The sequence below is a fragment of the Lonchura striata genome, chromosome 1A (genome assembly GCF_050655825.1).
Source record: "Lonchura striata isolate lonStrDom1 chromosome 1A, ASM5065582v1, whole genome shotgun sequence".
Taxonomy (NCBI): domain Eukaryota; kingdom Metazoa; phylum Chordata; class Aves; order Passeriformes; family Estrildidae; genus Lonchura; species Lonchura striata.
In genome coordinates this window covers 74,761,848-74,780,715 of record NC_140741.1, presented here as the reverse complement: position 1 = coordinate 74,780,715, position 18,868 = coordinate 74,761,848, and the positions used below count along the sequence as shown (strand labels likewise).

The 18,868-nt window shown below is 47.7% G+C and overlaps 1 protein-coding gene across 2 annotated transcripts in view; it reads right to left on the bottom strand.

Moving 5' to 3' along the window:
• Positions 1 to 286: 286 nt before the first annotated feature.
• Positions 287 to 18,868, bottom strand: part of EXOC4 (exocyst complex component 4) — a 319,710-nt gene continuing 301,128 nt past the window's right edge. The window contains exon 18 of one of the 2 annotated variants that reach the window (XM_077783706.2): positions 287 to 1,562. In XM_077783706.2, the coding sequence (XP_077639832.1) occupies positions 1,325 to 1,562 (238 nt within the window). In that variant the 3' untranslated portion in view covers positions 287 to 1,324. Of the gene's footprint in view, positions 1,563 to 16,341; positions 17,349 to 18,868 lie in introns of those variants that run through there. The other variant, XM_085569918.1, reaches the window with a different exon arrangement.

Sequence of the window (18,868 nt, the reverse complement as noted above, 5' to 3'; positions counted from 1 at the left end):
GAACTCCTGCAGTTAATGGCCAATCCTGACATGAGAAAAATCTGGATTATGAATAAAAGGAGGGAAAAAAAACCTCGGAAGATTCCTAACAAGAACTGATGGGTTCAGCTCCTTACATGGATGGTGGGAAGCCTCTGGAGTTCGAAGCTGAGAGTTGGACTGAGTGACTCAGAAAAACATTTCCACACTGCTGGAGCCTTGGAGAACACTGAATTTGGGCCTGGAAAGGAATATTTTAAACACCTCAGGAATGACAATTCTTAAAAACAGCCAGACAAACCACCAGGGCCTTTAAACATCCTTTAATTCTGCAATTTCAAGGTTGACACACAAAGCACCTACAGCTCAGAGAGAACCTTTCTCAGCACAGGAAACCCAGCTGGGTCCCCAGTTTTCTTGGCAAATACAAGTGCAGTGGATTCGGATTTTGGAGGCATAAGGAACCTTTTTCCAGATGAATTTAGAGGGTCGAGGCAGGGCAGAATTGGCGCCCCGGGTGTGCCTCAGACCCTGGATTTGGTGCCCTCCTGCCCTTGCTGATCATTGGTGCTGAGCTACACAACCCTGCCTGTCCTTCCAGTGCATCAAAATATCTCTGGAGCTGGGGGAGGACTCAAAGATAATATCCAGGACAAGAGAAGGAAGCGTTTTTGTTCTTTTATATTGGCAATTTTCTCCTGCATCCACCCGGCGCTGCAGGAGCCGGCGCCAGATGGCTCCGGGATAATGAAGGAGGAGAAGTGGAAACAAATGGTCCCGTGTTACCTCCCACGTGCAGAACTGGCTGATCACCACCTGAAGGAACAAACAATCACATCTTTTAGCAGCGCAAACAGCGGGAAACTTCACGTGGGTGCAACCTGGAGAGAGCACTAGCAGAGCCGGGCAGGCTCCAAAAAAGATCTCCAAACCATCAGGATCCCACGTGTGATCAACAGGTCTGGGATTGACAGGCAAGGTGCTGATTATTTAGTGTGGTCTGAACTTCCAAGACCCAATTTTCCCTTCTCCCACCCCACAGCTCCCTTTACATCTCAAGTCAAAGCAGCAGCAGCAGAGCAAAGCCGAATATCCCACCCCACGCCCCACCGGGGTTCCTGCTGTGGAATCACTTTTGGGAGAACATTAAGGAAACGTTAACGTGGATACACACCAAAACCACCCCAACCCCAATTCTCAAATGGCATTTCCCTTCCTCACCACAATGCCCAGGAGATTCCCACTTTTTCTTTGATTGAAACAGAACAAAACCAACAACAAAAAAAACCCAAAAAACGTGGAGGTGCCACCCGCCAGCCGCGGGTGACGCGGGCGGCAGCGGGGGTCACACGGTGGTGATTTTCTTGTCCTTGGTGGCCTGCTTGATGGCAGCCTGCTCGCAGATGATCTCCTTGAGGCGCTGCAGCCTCATGTTCTGCGTGGTTTGGTCGCCCACGCCCGTCTGGCTGCGGTGCAGCAGGTTCAGGGCGTAGATGTACTCCAGCTCCGTGTACTTCACGCCCTGGTCCACCACCAGGTTCAGCAGCTCGTCCGCCGTGTTGTAGAGCATCTCGTAATACTGCCTGCAAAGAGAAAAACAGCCTGGTTTGTCGGAACCCCGGCCTGGGTCACGGGTTCCGTGTGGTGGAAAAGTCTCTCCTCCAACCCATCTTCCCAAGAAAGGCTCAGCAGTCTCTGTTGTTGGGTCTCAAGGCAGTTTATTGCAAGTTATCTCAGAGATTTTCTTCTGGGGCTGCTGTGGTTTGCTCAGAGCTCAGGCAGAGGCACACACACACCCTGACATCCTCTCTGACCCCGACTGCTTCTTCTCTCCCACCCAGGGCTGCTGCTGTCTTTGATATGGGACATTACGTGTGACATGGTTACAGTTTATCCCAATGCCTATTACCTATATTAAATGGTGATTTTCTATCTTTTATATGGTACATTACGTGTTACATGGTTACAGTTTATCCCAATGCCTATTACCTATATTAAATGGTGATTTTCTATCTTTTATATGGCACATTACGTGTTACATGGTTACAGTTTATCCCAATGCCTATTCCCTATATTAAATGGTGATTTTCTATCTTTTATATGGTACATTACGTGTTACATGTTCACAGTTTTTCCCCAGTGCCTATTACCTATATTAAATGGTGATTTTCTATCTTTTATATGGCACATTATGTGTTACATGTTTGCAGTTTATCCCAATGCCTATTACCTATATTAAATGGTGATTTTCTATCTTTTATATGGTACATTACGTGTTACATGTTTACAGTTTTCCCCAATGCCTATTACCTATATTAAATGGTGATTTTCTATCTTTTATATGGTACATTACGTGTTACATGTTTACAGTTTTCCCCAATGCCTATTACCTATATTAAATGGTGATTTTCTATCTTTTATATGGTACATTACAGGTCACATGTTCACAGTTTTTCCCCAATGCCTATTCCCTATATTAAATGGTGATTTTCTACTCTAAACCAATCTGTGAGTGCCAACATCACCAAGAACATGGAGGTGAGGAAGGAGAAAGAGGGAGGACAGGACAGGCCCAAATCCCAAATCCAACTTAAAACCTCTGACCCCCATGTACAAAACCAAAACCCCCCTGTGCAGCACTCAAAAATTCTTCCCTTTACTCTGTGACTACTTCTACTCTAAAATCTAAATTTTGTGATTTCTTGCTCTTCCTGCAAGGTTGGTAAATCATTCCATGGCTCAAACCCAAAATCCCAGCTGTTTTCAGCTGCTGCCAGGGTCTCAAATGCTTCTGACCTGGGCCCGGAACCTCCAAAAATGTCTGAGGGACATTTGGAGTTCCAGCACTGGTTAAGTTGTGGTGCTTGATGGTCCACACCTCTGCTTTTGCAGAATTCCATGAGCTGTTGCTTTTATTCAGCAGTGCCACGAGCAGGGAAAGCTGAACAAAGCACAGAAAGATCATCCTAAAATCCCAGAACGGTTTGGCTTGGAAGGGATCTCAAAGCTCACCCCCTGCCATGGCAGGGACACCTCCCACCATCCCAGGCTGCTCCAAGCCCCAATATCCAACCTGGCCTTGGGCACTTCCAGGGATCCAGGGGCAGCCCCAGCTGCTCTGGGTAACCTGTGCTCAACGTGGGCAGGTCTTCAAGTCGAAGTTCCAGAAATCCCCTTTGTTGAGACTCACAGAGTGGTTTGGGTTGAAAGAGACCTTAAAGCCCACCCAGTTCCACCCCTGCTTTGATTTCCTCTCTTCTCCCCCCAGATCTCCCATGGCTGAGCCCTGGGAGCTTTTCTTGCCCAGGCTGATGATCTGGGAAGGGTAAATCAACTTCCCCGTGCTCAAGCCAAAAGAGATCTTGGGGAGCTAAATTTGCTCTTTGGTTAGGTTTGCTAATCCCACATAATTATTTATTAACCCATTCGTCAGATGACAGACTGAGCTTTTGCTAACTTTTAATTATTTTCCTTGGTTTTTAAACCTCAACTTAAAAACCACAAAGCACTTGGCCAGCATTCCAGGGAGCAGATTCCCCTCACCTGTCCTCCATTTATTTATTCCCTCCCTCCTTTACAACTCGCCTTCCTCAGCCACCTCTTGATAATCAAAAGAGGGTTTATAATGGCAGGGACAAACACACTTGTGAAAGGAAAATGAAGAGCCTAAATAAAAAATCACAGAACAAGAGGCTCATCCCGCTCCCTCTTTCATATTTCATTATTTGATAACATCAGAGGCTGAGTCCATCAGAGCTGCTTGGGCGAAGGCAAACAGGAGAGCGTCTGATCAATATTTATTAATACTTTCAAAGACAAGGAAGGCAAAGTTGAGCAGACTCTGTAATGGAGGGAATAATTACTCATGCAAATCGGGCTTGGCCGCGGGCGCTGCCATGCCAGAGCGGCAGGTTTTTAATTGCACCCAATTAAAAATGCACACCTTGTGCTCCTTCCCTGCTGCCTCGCTTGCTCCCCTTTTATTTTAGAGGAAAATTTTAATTAAAAAATAATCTGATCCCGAGGAGAGCGACAGATGAATCCCGTGTTTGTGAGTGCAGGAATTCTTCAGTCAGGCCGGATTTAGGACAGGTGAGGAAGGAGCTGTGAGGAGAAGATGGGGCTGAGCTGCTGGGCTTGTCCAGTGATCAGTTTGTGCAGATTTTGTCCTTTTTTGCCTTTTTTTTTCCCTTTAAGGTGCTCTGTCACCTTGGGAAGACCACGGGTTTTTTTGCTTTGGAGCAGAACTTCCCTGTCCCTGGATCCCTGGAATGTCCAAGGCCAGGCTGGACGGGGCTTGGAGCAGCCTGGGATGGTGGAAGGTGCCCCATGGAAGGGATGATTTTGGAGGCCCTTTCCATCCCAACTCATTCCAGGATTTTGGGAATGCAGCTGATGGGAACAAAGTGCCCCAGGGACTCATCCCAACAGAGAAATCCTCTTGTTTCCATGTTTATTGTCAGTTTTCACTGAGATTGTGAATAAAATTATTATATAATAAAATATTATATATTTATATATTTATAATATAATACAATATATTATATTATAAAAATTATTAGTGTTATGCTGAAAAGCACCGATGGGATTTGTTGGGCTGATCCGACAGGAGAGATTTTACACACAAAACCATGGAACAGGTTCTTAGGGAACATCTCTCCTGAATTCCTATGGAATAAGAGCTGCTCTTTACAAGGGAATTAATCTGCTCCAAGCCTTCAGCTCTTCAGGATGGTAAAAAAAAACTTCTCCCAGTGTCAATGTCATATTTTGGGGAATGAGGAGTGAAGGATTGCCTGAGGGATCCCAAAGCATTAATATCCTGCTCACACAGGATAATTAACTAATTTTGACAGCTTGGATGGCGAAGATTCGTTAACATTTTTTAGAAATAAAATCCATTTTTCATGTGTTGAACCAAGACACCCATGGCCTGTTCCTCTGACCACTGGCTTGAATTTTGGGCTTTTTTTTGGGACAAAACTGAACCTTCCCTGCTCCCTTTATCCATCTGGAATTGCTCCTGGAAGATCCACCACGACATGAGGATCAGCTCTGTGTTAAGAGCAGACGGGGAAGGTTAAATATCCCTTTAATGGGATGGAAATGGTTCCCACCTGCAGGAAAAAGTAAAAAAAAAAACATCCCACGGGCAAACCAAAAGTGAAGAATCCACCCGACCCCCAAACCAGTTTGTTTTGTTGGGTTTTAAGCAGCACTTTTGAAAGAAAGTGCAGCAAATTGCCAAGCACGAACCCATTCTATACCTACAGATATCCATATTAAAAAATGGTCTCTTGAACTCTGTTCTTGGAGAAAAAGAGAATAAAAATTAAGAAGATTTCTCATTTAGGGGAAAAAAAAAAAAAAATCCCAGGATGAGCCCAGCTCCTCTGAGGGCTATTAATACCATTCTCCATTTAAATGCTAATGTTCACCTCTAACCCAAAAAAAAAAAAAGTTTTCAAAAGGTGTTCAGGTGAATTCCAAATGAAATCCTGATTTCCCTGAGAATGACTTGATCTCTGCTTCAGAGGAGGTGATGTTTCAGAATAAAGGATCCCACTTTAATTATCCCTTCCTGATGTAGCTGGGGGCCTGCTCTGCATCAGTCAGGAATTTGCCAGGCAGGAATTCCAGTTTGGGCACCGAATTAGCCAAAGGGAACAAAAAAAAAAGGAAAAAAAAAAAAAAAAAAAAAAAAAGAGGAGAAATATAAATTCTGTCCCTTATCTCCCTCTCTTTTGAGGGATTAGAGAGGTGCTTTGGCAGCACCCGGAATTGCTGCTGTAACGGGAAAGTCAAAAAGGTTAAGTAGGAAACACTTATGGAAAATCCGGATAAAAATGAAATGAGGGGAGAGGGAGACAGGGTAGAAGGAAGATTTTATGATGAGGGTGGGGAGGCCCTGGAATAGAATTCCCGGAGAAGTTGTGGCTGCTCCTGGATTCCTGGAAGTGTCCAAGGCCAAGTTGGGATAGTGGAAGATGTCCCTGCCCGTTTCAGGATGTTGGGATGATATTTAAAATCCTTTCCAACCCAAATGTTGTGATTTTATGAAAAACCACCAGAGAGGACAAGCGAGAAACTGAAGATGATAAAAAAAGACCAAAGGTGTGGTTATAAAATCACTCGATTTTGATATTTGAAGATCATGGTGGAACCATGACACTTAATTATAGAGGCGGATGAGTGAGAGCAATAAAAAAAAGGAAAAAACAGCAAGAAATTAGGTGATTTCAGTCAAGTAATGCAAAAGAAATGGATTTTCAGGCCTGGCTGAAAGAAGAAAATCCCATGGGGCATTTTTCCCTTTGGAGTTATTAGAAGTGGGAATGGGGAAGAGCTGGGAATGGTTACAGGGCACTGGATATGGGGCAGGAGTTTGCAAAGACAATTTGGAAAGCTCAGAACACCCAAGGGAAATCCAGGTAAAGCAGCAGAACTGCTGTCATTTCTGCACCTGGCGAAGGCGTCAGCGTTTCAAAGCAAAAATGTGGAAAAACGCAGGAGCTGCTGGTTCCAGCTCCGGAGCTTCCGGTGACGAGATGGAAAACAGGGATGGGAGGTGACAGCTGCATCCCGGCTTTTCACGGAATCGCGGATGGGCCGGGTGGGAAGGGACCTTAAAATCATCAGATTCCAACTGGGACGCCTTCCCCACCCCACAGGTTGCTCCAACCTGGCCTTGGACACTTCCAGGGATGGATCCAGCTCCTCTTTCCAAGCACTGCTCATCCTGAACTGCAGCTACAGACATAAAATAAGGGACACCACCCCCAGGACACCGTTCCACGAGGGAATGTAAATCCCGATTGTCTTTCCTTTGGATTTCTTCCTTGATTTTCCATCAACCCGGAGCAGTTCTGGGGAAAACAACAACAGGAATGTTCCTTCTGCACCCTCAGAAGAACCCAAAGTGCTTTAGGGGAGTTCACACCAGAGATGGTTTTGGTGCTCTGGTCAACCTCAGCTCCTCTCAGACCACCACACCAAGAGCTTCTCCTGCGTGCCTGGGGTGAGGAATGGCACGGACTACATGGTTCCATGGCTCCATGGACTGAAAAAAACCCGAAATGAGGCCAAAAATGTTCCTGTCACTGTGATCTCCATCTTGTCTTTGCTCACCTCGCCCACAGCCCCGTGGAAGCAGCTGCCCCATCACCACACGTGGCACGATCTGGGGCAGGAGGCACAGGTGGCTCTGAGACTGTGCTACCACAAGAACGTAAAAAAGCACAAGAAAACAAAACAACCCACTGAAAAACCCAAAATGTGCAAAATTCCAAGGTGGGAAATGATTTGGGAAAGGAAACAAAACAGGAGAGGAAGAAATAAAAGTGAATTTGGTGTAGAGCAGTGCTTCACGCTCCTGTGGTAGCTCTGCAAATCACAGCCCTTAATAAATAATCAAGGGATGGAAGGATAATATTAGGCTTTTTTTTAAAAAAAGCTGGAAGAATAATTAAAATTAAGTCATTTATCCAGAGGTGGGAAGCCCTCACCCATTTCTCAGTACCCACGCAGGGCTCTGATCAGGTACAGAGCCAGGCAAGAAAAACAAGTGTATTTATTCAAAAGGGCACAAGCGCAGCCTTCTAATTAGAGACAGCCTCGTTAGGAAATCCAATTATTTTCCCTTTTAAAGTTTAAACCACAGAGACAGCGTATGAAGCCCTACATACAAATCAGCTCACCTGGGGGTTGCTTTTTATACAGACAAAGCCATTTTGGACAAAAACCCCCCCAGCCAACACCTCTGGGTGCCACGTGCAGCTCTGTCACTTTTGTCACCGCCGCAGAGCTTTTTGCCCACGGCAGATGAGAAATCACCTCTTAAATGCAGAATTAATTAGCAAAGGGAATGGTAAGGGACGTGCTGAACGCTACCACCCCTCCCAAAGCTCTCGCCTCCCTCCTCCTTTTTATTCCTGCCATTTATCTGCCTTATCTATTCTTTTCTCATTAATATTTCCTTCTTATTTCCTTTTCCCTTCCTCCCAGGGCTCCTCACTCGGGCAGCGCTGCCCTGCTGGGAACACGAGCTCCAGGGGAGGCTCGGAAGGAATTTCCTCATGGAAAAAAGTTGGCAAACGTTGGGAAAAGCCGCCCAGGGAGGTTTGGGACCCTCATCCCTGGAGGCGTGCGAGGACGTGGCACTCGGGGCTCTGAGCTGGTGACGAGGTGGGCGTGGGGCACAGCTTGGATTTCGGATCCTTGGAGGGCTTTTCCCACCTCCAACAATGCCAGGATTCTGGGAACGGGGATCTCTGAGCATCCCCACGTGCACGGAGCATCTAAACCCAATCCCTGGACACGCCGGCTCCGAGACCCAGCAATGACACAGCTGCTCAAAGGAAGGAGAAATCCATTAAAGCCCATTAAATAATCCTTCAAAAAACAATGTCTGAGCCCCTCCTTGTAGCTCCAAACCGGCTGATCCTAATGCAAGATGGAAATTCTCTCTCTCTCCAAATGGAACTTTATAGGGTATTAAACAAGCACCCTCAGCACTTATCTAAATCTTTAATTAGTTCTATAATATACTGATGATATCAAGGCTAATTAAATTTACACAGATAAAGAGCAATGAAATTCTAGCCAAGTGAGCTGGAAAGTACATATTAAATAGTAAATTTAATGGCTCAGGAAGATAAATGCAATTTTGTATAAAAAAAATTAAATTCAATTTACACGTTGTATTAAAATTGATTTTGAGTGTGCAAATGATTGGAAAAGCATCTTTTTAATAGATCAGTAAAAGTGTTAATCTGACCCGTTTAAATATCAGTTATTAATGCCAGCATTTGCAAATAAGCCACACGCATTTGCATTTTACTGCATATAGTAAAAAAAAAAAATAAAAATTATCTATACCATCTGCCAGTTTAGAAGGAATATGAAGGGATTTTTTTTCCCTTCGCCTCATGCATAAATTGGAGGAGGGAACGTGGAAACGAATGTAGCCTGGAAGAAGAAGGAGTCAGCACTTCCACAGAAAGTGCGGCAGAGATTGCTCCAGTCAGCAAAAAATCCCAGAATTTTCGCTTCCCTTTGGGAACAACGATCCCTGTGACAACCCCCAGATCCATTGAGGATCAAGCGACGTGGAACTGGGTGTGACCGGCGAGGGGCTCGGTGGTGGTGATACACCGGGAACGGTTGGGGGCTGACGGTGGGTGAAGGACACGATGGCATCTGCCCAATGGGGACACAAGAGTCAGAAGCTCAAGGAGGGATCTCAAGTCCATGTGTGGCTGGGGTAGGTCATGGTTGGGCTCCACAAGTGAATGTGTGGCTGGGGTAGGTCATGGTTGGGTTCCACAAGTCCATGTCTGCCTGGGGTAGGTCATGGTTGGGTTCCACAAGTCCATGTCTGCCTGGGGTAGGTCATGGTTGGGTTCCACAAGTGAATGTGTGTCTGAGGTAAGTCATGGTTGGGTTCCACAGTCCATGTGTGCCTGGGGTTGGTCATGGTTGGGTTCCTCAAGTCCATGTCTGCCTGGGGTAGATTGTGGTTGGGTTCCACAAGTGAATGTGTGCCTGGAGTAGGTCATGGTTGGGTTCCACAAGTGAATGTGTGGCTGGGGTAGGTCATGGTTGGGTTCCACAAATCAGTGTGTGGCTGGCATAGGTCATGGTTGGGTTCCTCAAGTCCATGTGTGGCTGAGGTAGGTCATGGTTGGGTTCCACAAGTCAGTATCTCCCTGGAGTTGGTCATGGTTGGGTTCCACAAGTCATTGTCTGCCTGGGGTAGGTCATGGTTGGGTTCCTTATGTCCATGTCTGTCTGGGGTAGGCCATGGTTGGGTCCCACAAGTCAATGTGTGCCTGTAGAAGGCCATGGTTGGGTTCCACAGTCCATATCTGCCTGAGGTAGGTCATGGTTGGGTTCCACAAGAGAATGTCTGCCTGGGGTAGGTCTTGGTTGGGTTCCACAAGTGAATGTGTGTCTGTAGTAGGTCATAGTTGTGTTCCTCAAGTCAATGTCTGCCTGGGGTTGGTCATGGTTGGGTTCCACAGTCCATGTGTGCCTGTAGTAGGTCATGGTTGGGTTCTTCAAGTCAATGTCTGCCTGAGGTAGGTCATAGTTGGGCTCCTCAAGTCAGTATCTCCCTGGGGTTGGTTATGGTTGGGTTCCACAAGTCAATGCCTTCTTGTGGTAGGCTGTGGTCAGGTTCATCAAGTCAACTTTGACTGCAGCAGTTGTGGTCAGTAGTTGTGTGTCATGCTCCAGTAGTAGCTGTGGTCAGGTTCGTCAGGTTGGAGTAGCTGTGGTCAGGTCCATCGAGCCAGTGTAGTAACTGGCAGAAAGAAACCAGGATGGGTTCAATGCCAAAATTTGAGATGTCCAGAAGTGGTGGACATCCGCATGGATCTCCTGGATGAGGGATTCAGAGCTTCAACCCTCTCCTCCTTGCTTTCTGTGGTGGCCACTTGCCTGAGGAACGTTCCATCCCAACTTCTGATGCTTGGAAACCTCCAGGTTTGAGGCCACGGGTTTTTATGGGCAGCTGCTGCTCGTTCCCAGCATTTTTGGGTGAAACTGCTTCTCCCTCTCTACCATTCTGAGGGCAAAACTCATATTTAGAGGGATTGAAACCCACCACTGCTAAAAGAGCAGCTCCCACACTGCTGTGTGCAGCACAGCTGTGGCCTCTTCTGGCCAATCCTGGTGGGTTTAGCTCCAACCATCCCAACTTTTTCATCTGACGGAGCTTCACTAGAGTATTTTTTTTTGTCAGACAGCACAAATCTGAGCATAATGAAAATATTATCAAGGCAATGACAGTGCAGGGTAAAACCCAGAGTATGTGGGGTTTCTATCTCCACTCTTCACTGCATGGAAAAAAACAAGTTTTACTCATGGAATATCTTGGAGTTTCCTCCCTTTGCTCATTGCTTTTTATGGACAGACTCCACTGCAGAGCAACAGCAGCTCCTTGGAAACACAACTGGTCCCCAGAGGGTGAGAGGAGAATCCCTGCACTGCTTCTGGATGGTGGAGTAGTTCAGAGCCATCAAAAGCACAGCAATTCTCTCAACTGCTTTTCATCTCCTCCCAGAGACTGCACAAAACCTCCAGGCTCTCCAAAGGACTCTGCTGCGAGAGCTGAACGTGGAGTTTTCCGTAGTAATTTATTCATTTATCGGCCTCCCGCAATTCCCATTTTGAGAATTTCCCGAGGAACTTTGGAGACACTGCATCCAGAACTTCTCTGTTCTCTCAAAGGCTGCTCTGAGGGTGAGAAGGACCAAGAACCCCACCATGGTCCCCTCCAACCTGATCCATTCTGTGACTACGGAGCCAGAGGGGATCTCCTTGTGTGCCCGAGGTGAATCCAACCTGACAACAGCCACCCCACAAAACCATGGAATCACAGAATCGTTCAGGTTGGAAAAGCCCTCTGAGATCATCCAGTCCAACCATTCCCAGCACCGCCAAGGCCACCACTGACCGTGTCCCCAGATGTCACATCCACATGGCTTTCAATCCCTCCAGGGATGGGAAATTCCAGCCCTGCCCTTCTTTGGTTGAAGGGATTTTTCCTAGTAGTGATACTCCTTGAGTAACCAATCCCAGGTTCCACCCCTGAAAGCCCCTCCAGGAACTAAAAGCACATTTTCCTGATGATTCCCAAAATCTGCACATTCTCCGTGAAGGAATACCGAATTTCCCCCAGTTCCTCACTTTTAACAGATGGCAGAAAATTCACCTATTTCCCATGTTGGGCTGGGCTTAGGAAAACAAGGAAAACTGAATCCCATTAAAAAAAGCCATATTTTGTATCTTGCTTCTTCCCAATCCAAGAAGCATCAAACTTGCTCTTATTTGTCCTTCTCCCCTTTGTTTTTCCACACGTGGCAACATGGAATCCATGCTTGATTTATGACTTCTGTAGAAGATCTTCTTGAGAGACCCATTTCAGCTTTAGGTGTTAATGCACCTCTGTGACGTGAGGTGGCAGCTGAATTTTAAGAGTTTCTCTATTATTTGAGCTCAAATCTGGAATACAAATTATAAAAGACAAGGGGAGCTTTACAGCCTTCAGTAAAATTGGAGTAAGACATGATACGTTGCACAAAATTTCCTGAATATATCCAAACGTTGACATCATCATCCGTGCGTGTATTCAATGCAGTGCTCTGGATGCAATTATTCAAATATCTCCCTAAAAAATAAGAATTGAGGCATTTGGACTTTATCTGAATGTGTGGATTCCTCCTGGCGACGAGGCCCAGGTTCATCAGAGGACAGATTTAATTGCTACATCAGAGTTTGTGTGTTGATATTCGACATCTGACGCGCGAAAGTTCAGGGACGCCAATCAGGCAGATGCCACTCTGCAAAATGTTCTCAGACAGTCTCCATCTGTCAGATATGGTAATCCCTGCTCCCCATCAATAATTCACCTCCTTCACTCCACGTTTCCTGCATTTGAGTCAGAATTTTTAATGTCAGCCCCAGCAGAGGCTCCACCTTGGGTAGACGGCGTTGCCTGATCTGCATTCCCCGCTCATTCCTGCCCCGGAGCCTCTCGCCTTTGGCACTTCAAGAATAATTTCTCAGTCTGTTTTTTTTTTTTTAATTTATTTTTTGTTGTTGTTGTTGTTTTGTTGGTTTTGGTTTTTTTTTTTTTTTTTTTACTGCAAAAATCACAGCTCTCTCCTTTTGGGCTGTCTCATCTCACTCCGAGGGTAGAAGTCAGAGGGTAATTATGGCAACCCCACAGAAATCCAGCTTCATGGCTCATGCCTTTCCTGGGAAAGCTCCTGGGGAGCACCACGGGGAAGGCTGAATCCCCCAAATACGATTTTTCTGCACCGTTGAAGAGGGAGGAAAGGGGAGCAAGGGAGGGAAGAAGATGATGTGGAGCTGTTCCTCCATGGGTCAGAAAATGCTGTCACCATCTGACTCCATGGAGCCCATAAAATCTTGGTTACATCCCAAACTCTTTGCAGCCTTAAAATCCTTAAAGAGAATTAATTAAAAAAAAAGATGGAAAGCAACTTTTTACACAGGCCACAGATAGTGGCAGGACAAAAGGAGAATTTTAAACTAAAAGAGGTGAGATTTGGATTAGGATTTAGGAGGAAAGGGTTTATTGTGAGGGTGGTGAGGCGCTTGGAGCACCCTGGGATAGGGAAAGGTGGATGAAACTGGATGGGCTTTAGGATCTCTTCCAACCCAAACCAGTCCATGATTCTGTGATCCCAGAGCCAGGAGATGGCTGATTGTTGAGAACATTCCCTGGCATGAGGGCACATTCCCCCCATAATCATCAATCAATCCTTCAGCACCAGGAAGGTCCCCAGTGTCCCCAGCAGCAGCAGCCCCAGCTCTCAGCATTTGAAAGGTGGAAAATCCATCTTGGGACTTTTTTCTGGGAATAAACCCTGAGGATAAGATGTGATAGCTGGCAATGTTACAGATCCCACCACCTGGAATGACCAGCCCATCCCCAGGCATGGATCCTCAGCAGAAGGTGAAGGATGAAACTCCTGGCTGCAGAACGCAGCTGGTGGAAATCCTTATTTAGGGTTATTTAGCTGAAGGTGTGGCTTTGCACCTGCACTCACCACCAGCCCTGAGCTGGCTAAAACCTCCAAGCCAGACCAAAAATCAATGAATTAAAGATCTTGTTGATTAAAGAGTAATTAACTATAGAGGAAATGGAGGAATGTCTCTCACCCTTCCAAAATTCAAGTGTCCAGTGCAACCAGTTCACCACCATGGTCACCACTAACCCTTATCCCCAGGTGCCACATCCACACAGTTTTGAACTCTTCCAGGGATGGTGACTCCATCACTGCCCTGGGCAGCTGTGCCAGTGCTTTATAACCCTTTCTGGGAAAAAAATGTTCCTAAATCCAGTCCAGACCTCCCTTAAAGAACGACTTAAAGAGCTGGAACCCTGCTGTCCCTGGGCTACAGCTGCTGCCATCCCTGCTCTACCCCAATGCTGTGTCATGGCTTGAGCCTGTTGGTCCTCTCAGTTCTGCTACTCCTGTTCTTTCCTCGGTTTCCCTTTTCCCTCCTGTATCCCACCAGGAATTGGCCTTGGGACCCCTTCTCTTACCTTTTTCCTTCCCTTCACCTTCCTCTTTCCTTTTCCCTATCCCCTTTTCCCTCCTCTCACCTCACAAACCCTGTGCCCAGACCTGGCCATGTCCTCACCGTCCCTTGGTGTCCCAAGACGGAATTGTCCTCCCTGCCAGCCGTTCCCTGCCCGCTGCCACCCCTTCCAAAGGGTCACATTTCTGATTCCAGCAGGTGGGAAAGCTTCACTCCTGCCTTACCCGAGAGAGGAGAGCGTGGTGGCAGCTGTGACTGCAGAGCCCGGCGAAGTGAGGAGCCGTGACTCCAGCAGCACCAGCCAGCCCTGGGATCAGCAATTCCTGAGCTGACAAGGGGCTCTGAGGCTCTGCAGGTCCTAAAGAGATCTGACTGATGGGGCAGAGCAATCTGCTCCTCCAGGCCCGCCTGTGCCTCGTGCTGGGAAGATGCTGCCTCCTGTGAGAAAGGCAGGACGTTTATCTAATTGCTGCCATTTGCAGGTGGGAGCCAGGCAATAGAGATGCATCTCCAGCTGACAATCCGATATTTACCTTCCCTTCAGCTGCAGACAAACGCCTGGGATGGCTGCTCCTGACACCCTGCTGGTTATTCCTTTTTTATTTTGTGTTGTGTCGCTTTTTTTTGTGTGTGTGTATGTGTGTGTCACACAAATTCCCCTCTTAAATAATCTGTCCTTTCCCTTAATGTTGGGAATATCATCAGAACCTCCCAGAACAGGGTCCAGCACAGAAACCACCTTTAAGCACGGGAGAAAAAAGCAGTTTCTAACCCAAATAGGAGATCCAAGGTCCTATGGGGTAGCTCAGACATGGGGTTCACATTCCCATGCACCCACAGTGGGATCTGTTCCCATGGGATGGCTCTGGATGTTTGCTCAAGCTCAGTCTGAGGCTCGGGCTCTTCTCCCATGCTGACAAAACAAGAGGGAACAACCTCAAGTTCCAGGAGACGTTTAAGTTGGGTGTCAGGGAAAGTTTCTTCCCCAAAAGGGTTTTCCAGCCTTGGTGGAGTCCCCATGCCTGGAGGGATTTCAGAGCCATGTGGATGTGGCACTTGGGGACAGCCTCAGGGGTGGCCGTGGCAGTGACAGGTAAAGGGTTGGGCTCGATAATCTCAGAGGGCTTTTCCAACCCAAATGATTCCAAACAAAGATGATCCACTGAAGCCTCTTCCTTGTGCTGGGAGGTGCCACTCTTGGCTACTCCAAAGCAAAAAAAACCCTTTTAATTCAGGAAAACCAATGTAATTCCCTCTTCTTCCTCGCCTGGATTCCACTGGATCCCATTTCCAGTTCCACTGGATCCCATTTCCATCCCTGCCTCTGCTGTCTCCAGCCCAGCTCCTCCTGTTTTGCTCCATGGGATTTCCAGAGCCTGGAGCTGTGAAGTGCAGGGAATCAGGGGAAGCTCCTTGGATGGGACAGAGAGGATTTGCTGGAATGTTCCTACGGAAGTTTTAGAGCAAGCCCACAAAGAAAGCCGCTCTCTGTGCACACAAAATCCAAACTCCTGCTAAAGCCAGTGGTGGATCCACACAGAGAGGCTTTACCTGGACCTACAAATGAGCTTTCACACTCAACCTCCTATTTCTGTGGGGTGAAAAACCCTGCAGAACCTGGACACGGTCTGGATCTGCAGTTTTGGCCTCCTGATCCAGACTTTAGACCTGGTCTAAGACTCTGCAGCCTGGGGGGGGCCTGTGGGGAAAGCCCTGTGGCCTCTTCCCAGCAAAAACCTCTTCCCAACAAAACATCTTCCGTGTTTCCTGTGGAAAATGAGGTGCAGGGAGAAACTGAAGTGCCCCGCAAGGCTGGGAACTGGCAGAACCCATTGTCCCACCCCTTGAACCCCACCCGACGTGTCCTGGGTGGGTTTCCCAAGGATCCAGAGCCTGTGGAGAGCCCATCCCACCCCACTGCTGACCAATGGACCGTGTGGGTTTGTTCCCTATTTTTGGTGCCAACACCCAGAACCCCAAATTCTGTGCAAATAAAGCAAATATTGACGAGTTCTCCAGGATTTCCCAGAGCCACCACGAGATGATGACAGTGGCCACCGGGACTGAGAGGTCCAGGATGTGCTTTCAAACCCCAGCCTGAAAAAAACATCGCCCACCTCACATTCCAGAGGCCTGGATAAACAAAATGATCCAATTCCAGCTGGGCAAGCAGAGTTTCCTGAACTCAGACCTCCTATTAAAGCACTTCCACAAGTAACTGGCCGGTGGCAAAGCATCGTCACCAAGGCCAAAATCACTAAAGGTGGAAAATAAGAAGGAAAAAACTTTCAGCAAGAAAAATCCCTTGCCTTTAATTACCATTAGCAATGCAGCATGACAGAGGGAGATAAACACACAGGCACCTACACAAATAAGGAGCTTGGGAACACAAAGTAATTACTTTGATTTTTTTTTTTCCTACCCCCTCCACAGACATTCAAAACTTATTAGTCTCCAGAAAGCACATATCAGCAAAAGACTGTCACCTCGGGGATGAATGAGGGATTTGTTTGTAACTCATTTCCAGCAGAATATGTCCTGATGGTTTTAAGGCAGAGGAGGAACGTGCTCTGGCCAAAACAGGCTTCTTAAAAATGTTTATTCCCATCTTCCCTGGAAATGGGAACACCAGGTTTCTGCTGGCTGAGTAGTTCACCCCATTGATTGTTTCTCTAACACGCCACGAAGCGAGCGAGGGAAAAGTCAATGAAGCCTCTTGGTTTTTCAGTCCATTTCCAGTTTAGGAAAATTGAATTAATCTCTTTACTCGGAGCAGCTCAGACGTCCCCCGTCCAGGCAATGAAAATCATTGCAGAGGCCACCAAAACCTCTCTCTTTAAAGGTTACAGAGCGGAGATTAAAAGCGCCTCGGGGAAGGGCTGAAAAGCCTGATCAAAATAAAACATTGAGTCACCACTGAGCAGGACTGGTGCCTGGCAGAGCCTGCTGATGTTTTCAGATGATTCCTTCTGGCTCTTGGAGCGATCCCCAAGGAGACTGGGTGCTCTGTGACCTCCCACATCCAGGGGAGAGGAGTACTTTGTGAATTTAACCTCTAATCTATTTACTCTGGGGCTGCTACGGGGTGTAAAAGCCTCAAGGGTTGTCCTGGGGAGGAATATTTGAGGGCAGCCCTGAGGAGAAGGACTGGGCACACCCATGGAGAAGAGCAGGGTTTCCTCAGAGCAGAGTCACATCTTCCCAAGTCTCCAAAATATTCCAAAATCTCCTCTCCATCCCGTGATGAGAAGTTTCAGCCAAGGGCTTGGCCGCGCCCCAGCTTCCAGGAGCTCCTGGAGGACAGGAAAAGCTGGAAGTTTGGGAAATCTGAAAAGGCCAAAGGATCTGGGGAAGGGACCAGGAGAAGCTGAGGGAGCTGGGAAGGGGCTGAGCCTGGAGCCAAGGAGGCTCAGGGGGACCTTGTGGCTCTGCACAAGTCCCTGCCAGGAGGGGACAGCCGGGGGGTCGGGCTGTGCTCCAGGGAACAGGGACAGGAGCAGAGGGAACGGCCTCAGGATGAGCCAGGGGAAGATTTTGGGAAAATCCCTTCCCAAAAAGGCTGCCCAGGGCAGTTCTGGAGTCCCCATTCCTGGAGAGATTTAAAATCCATGTGGATGTGGCACTTTGGGGACGTGGGGCACCGGTGGCCTTGGCAGTGCTGGACTCAATGATCTTAGAGGGCTTTTCCAACCTGAACAATTCCATGATTCCAAATGTCCTGAAAGCAGGGAGACACCCCAAGGAATGCTCTGGGGAATGCTCTGAAGGCACAGATTGGTGCCACCCCAAAACCCCTGGCAGCTGCAGATTTAACTGGGAACGAAACCCACGGATGGGTGATTTGCTCCGGGAGTTTCAACGATCCCATAAAAAGGTGGATCCCTGGGATTCCCCCGTCTGGGGAAGGGCCACACAGGGACCCTCTGATCCCCTCAATCCCCCTGGGGAGGCAGAAGGAGGAAGGTGAGGATGAGGCCATCAAGCTGAGGGATGGTTTTTAATCCTCTGCGATCGGGATTTTTGGTTAATGCGGTGCAAGCGCTAATTACAGCTAATTAAACCTGCACTGAGATCAAAGCTCAGCGGAAACTACAGGGGGGAGCAAACAAGGCGGAAAAGAAAGGGACAGAAAATACGGATTTTGTTGTAAGCCAGTCCTTAATTGAAAACGAAAGCAGCTTTGTTAATTAAAGGCTGCAAGCCCAAACGAGGACACGCTCCAGACACAGGAGCCCAGTCTGTGATGGAGACAGCACAACTTTCCCACACTCAGCAGAGGGAAGCTTTTCCTCCAGAGACTGCTCTGGCCCTCATTGTAGGGAAGGGACTTCCTGGCATCCAGACTGTGGAGATTTGGGGATTTTTACCTTTTCACAACTCGGCTATGAAGTGGGGGAATAGAGTGCCCTGTTTGTACTCAGCTAATGTGGGGTTTACTCAAGCTGAACCATCTTAAACACCCCAAATTCAGACCTGGCTAGAGGGCAGCCCCAAGGAGAACATCTGAGATACTTCCCTCACCCACAGGCGGCAGGGGAGCATCTCAGGAGCTCTGCAGGGACACCTGGCTCTGAACAAAGGGATCCGGGTCAGGATTTGCTGGACCTGATGCTCTCCACACACAAATCGAGCTCAAAGATGGCTCTCAGAGGAAGATTCCCTCTACCCTCAGGCAAGCTGGGCACCCAGGCACCACCACAGTATTTATGGAGAGTAAAATCGGACAGAGAAATGAGATTTGGCGATGAAAGCCTCCCTGCAGAGCACGGGGATGATGGAACGCTTCCCTTTCCCTCGGCAGCTCCCAGCAGAT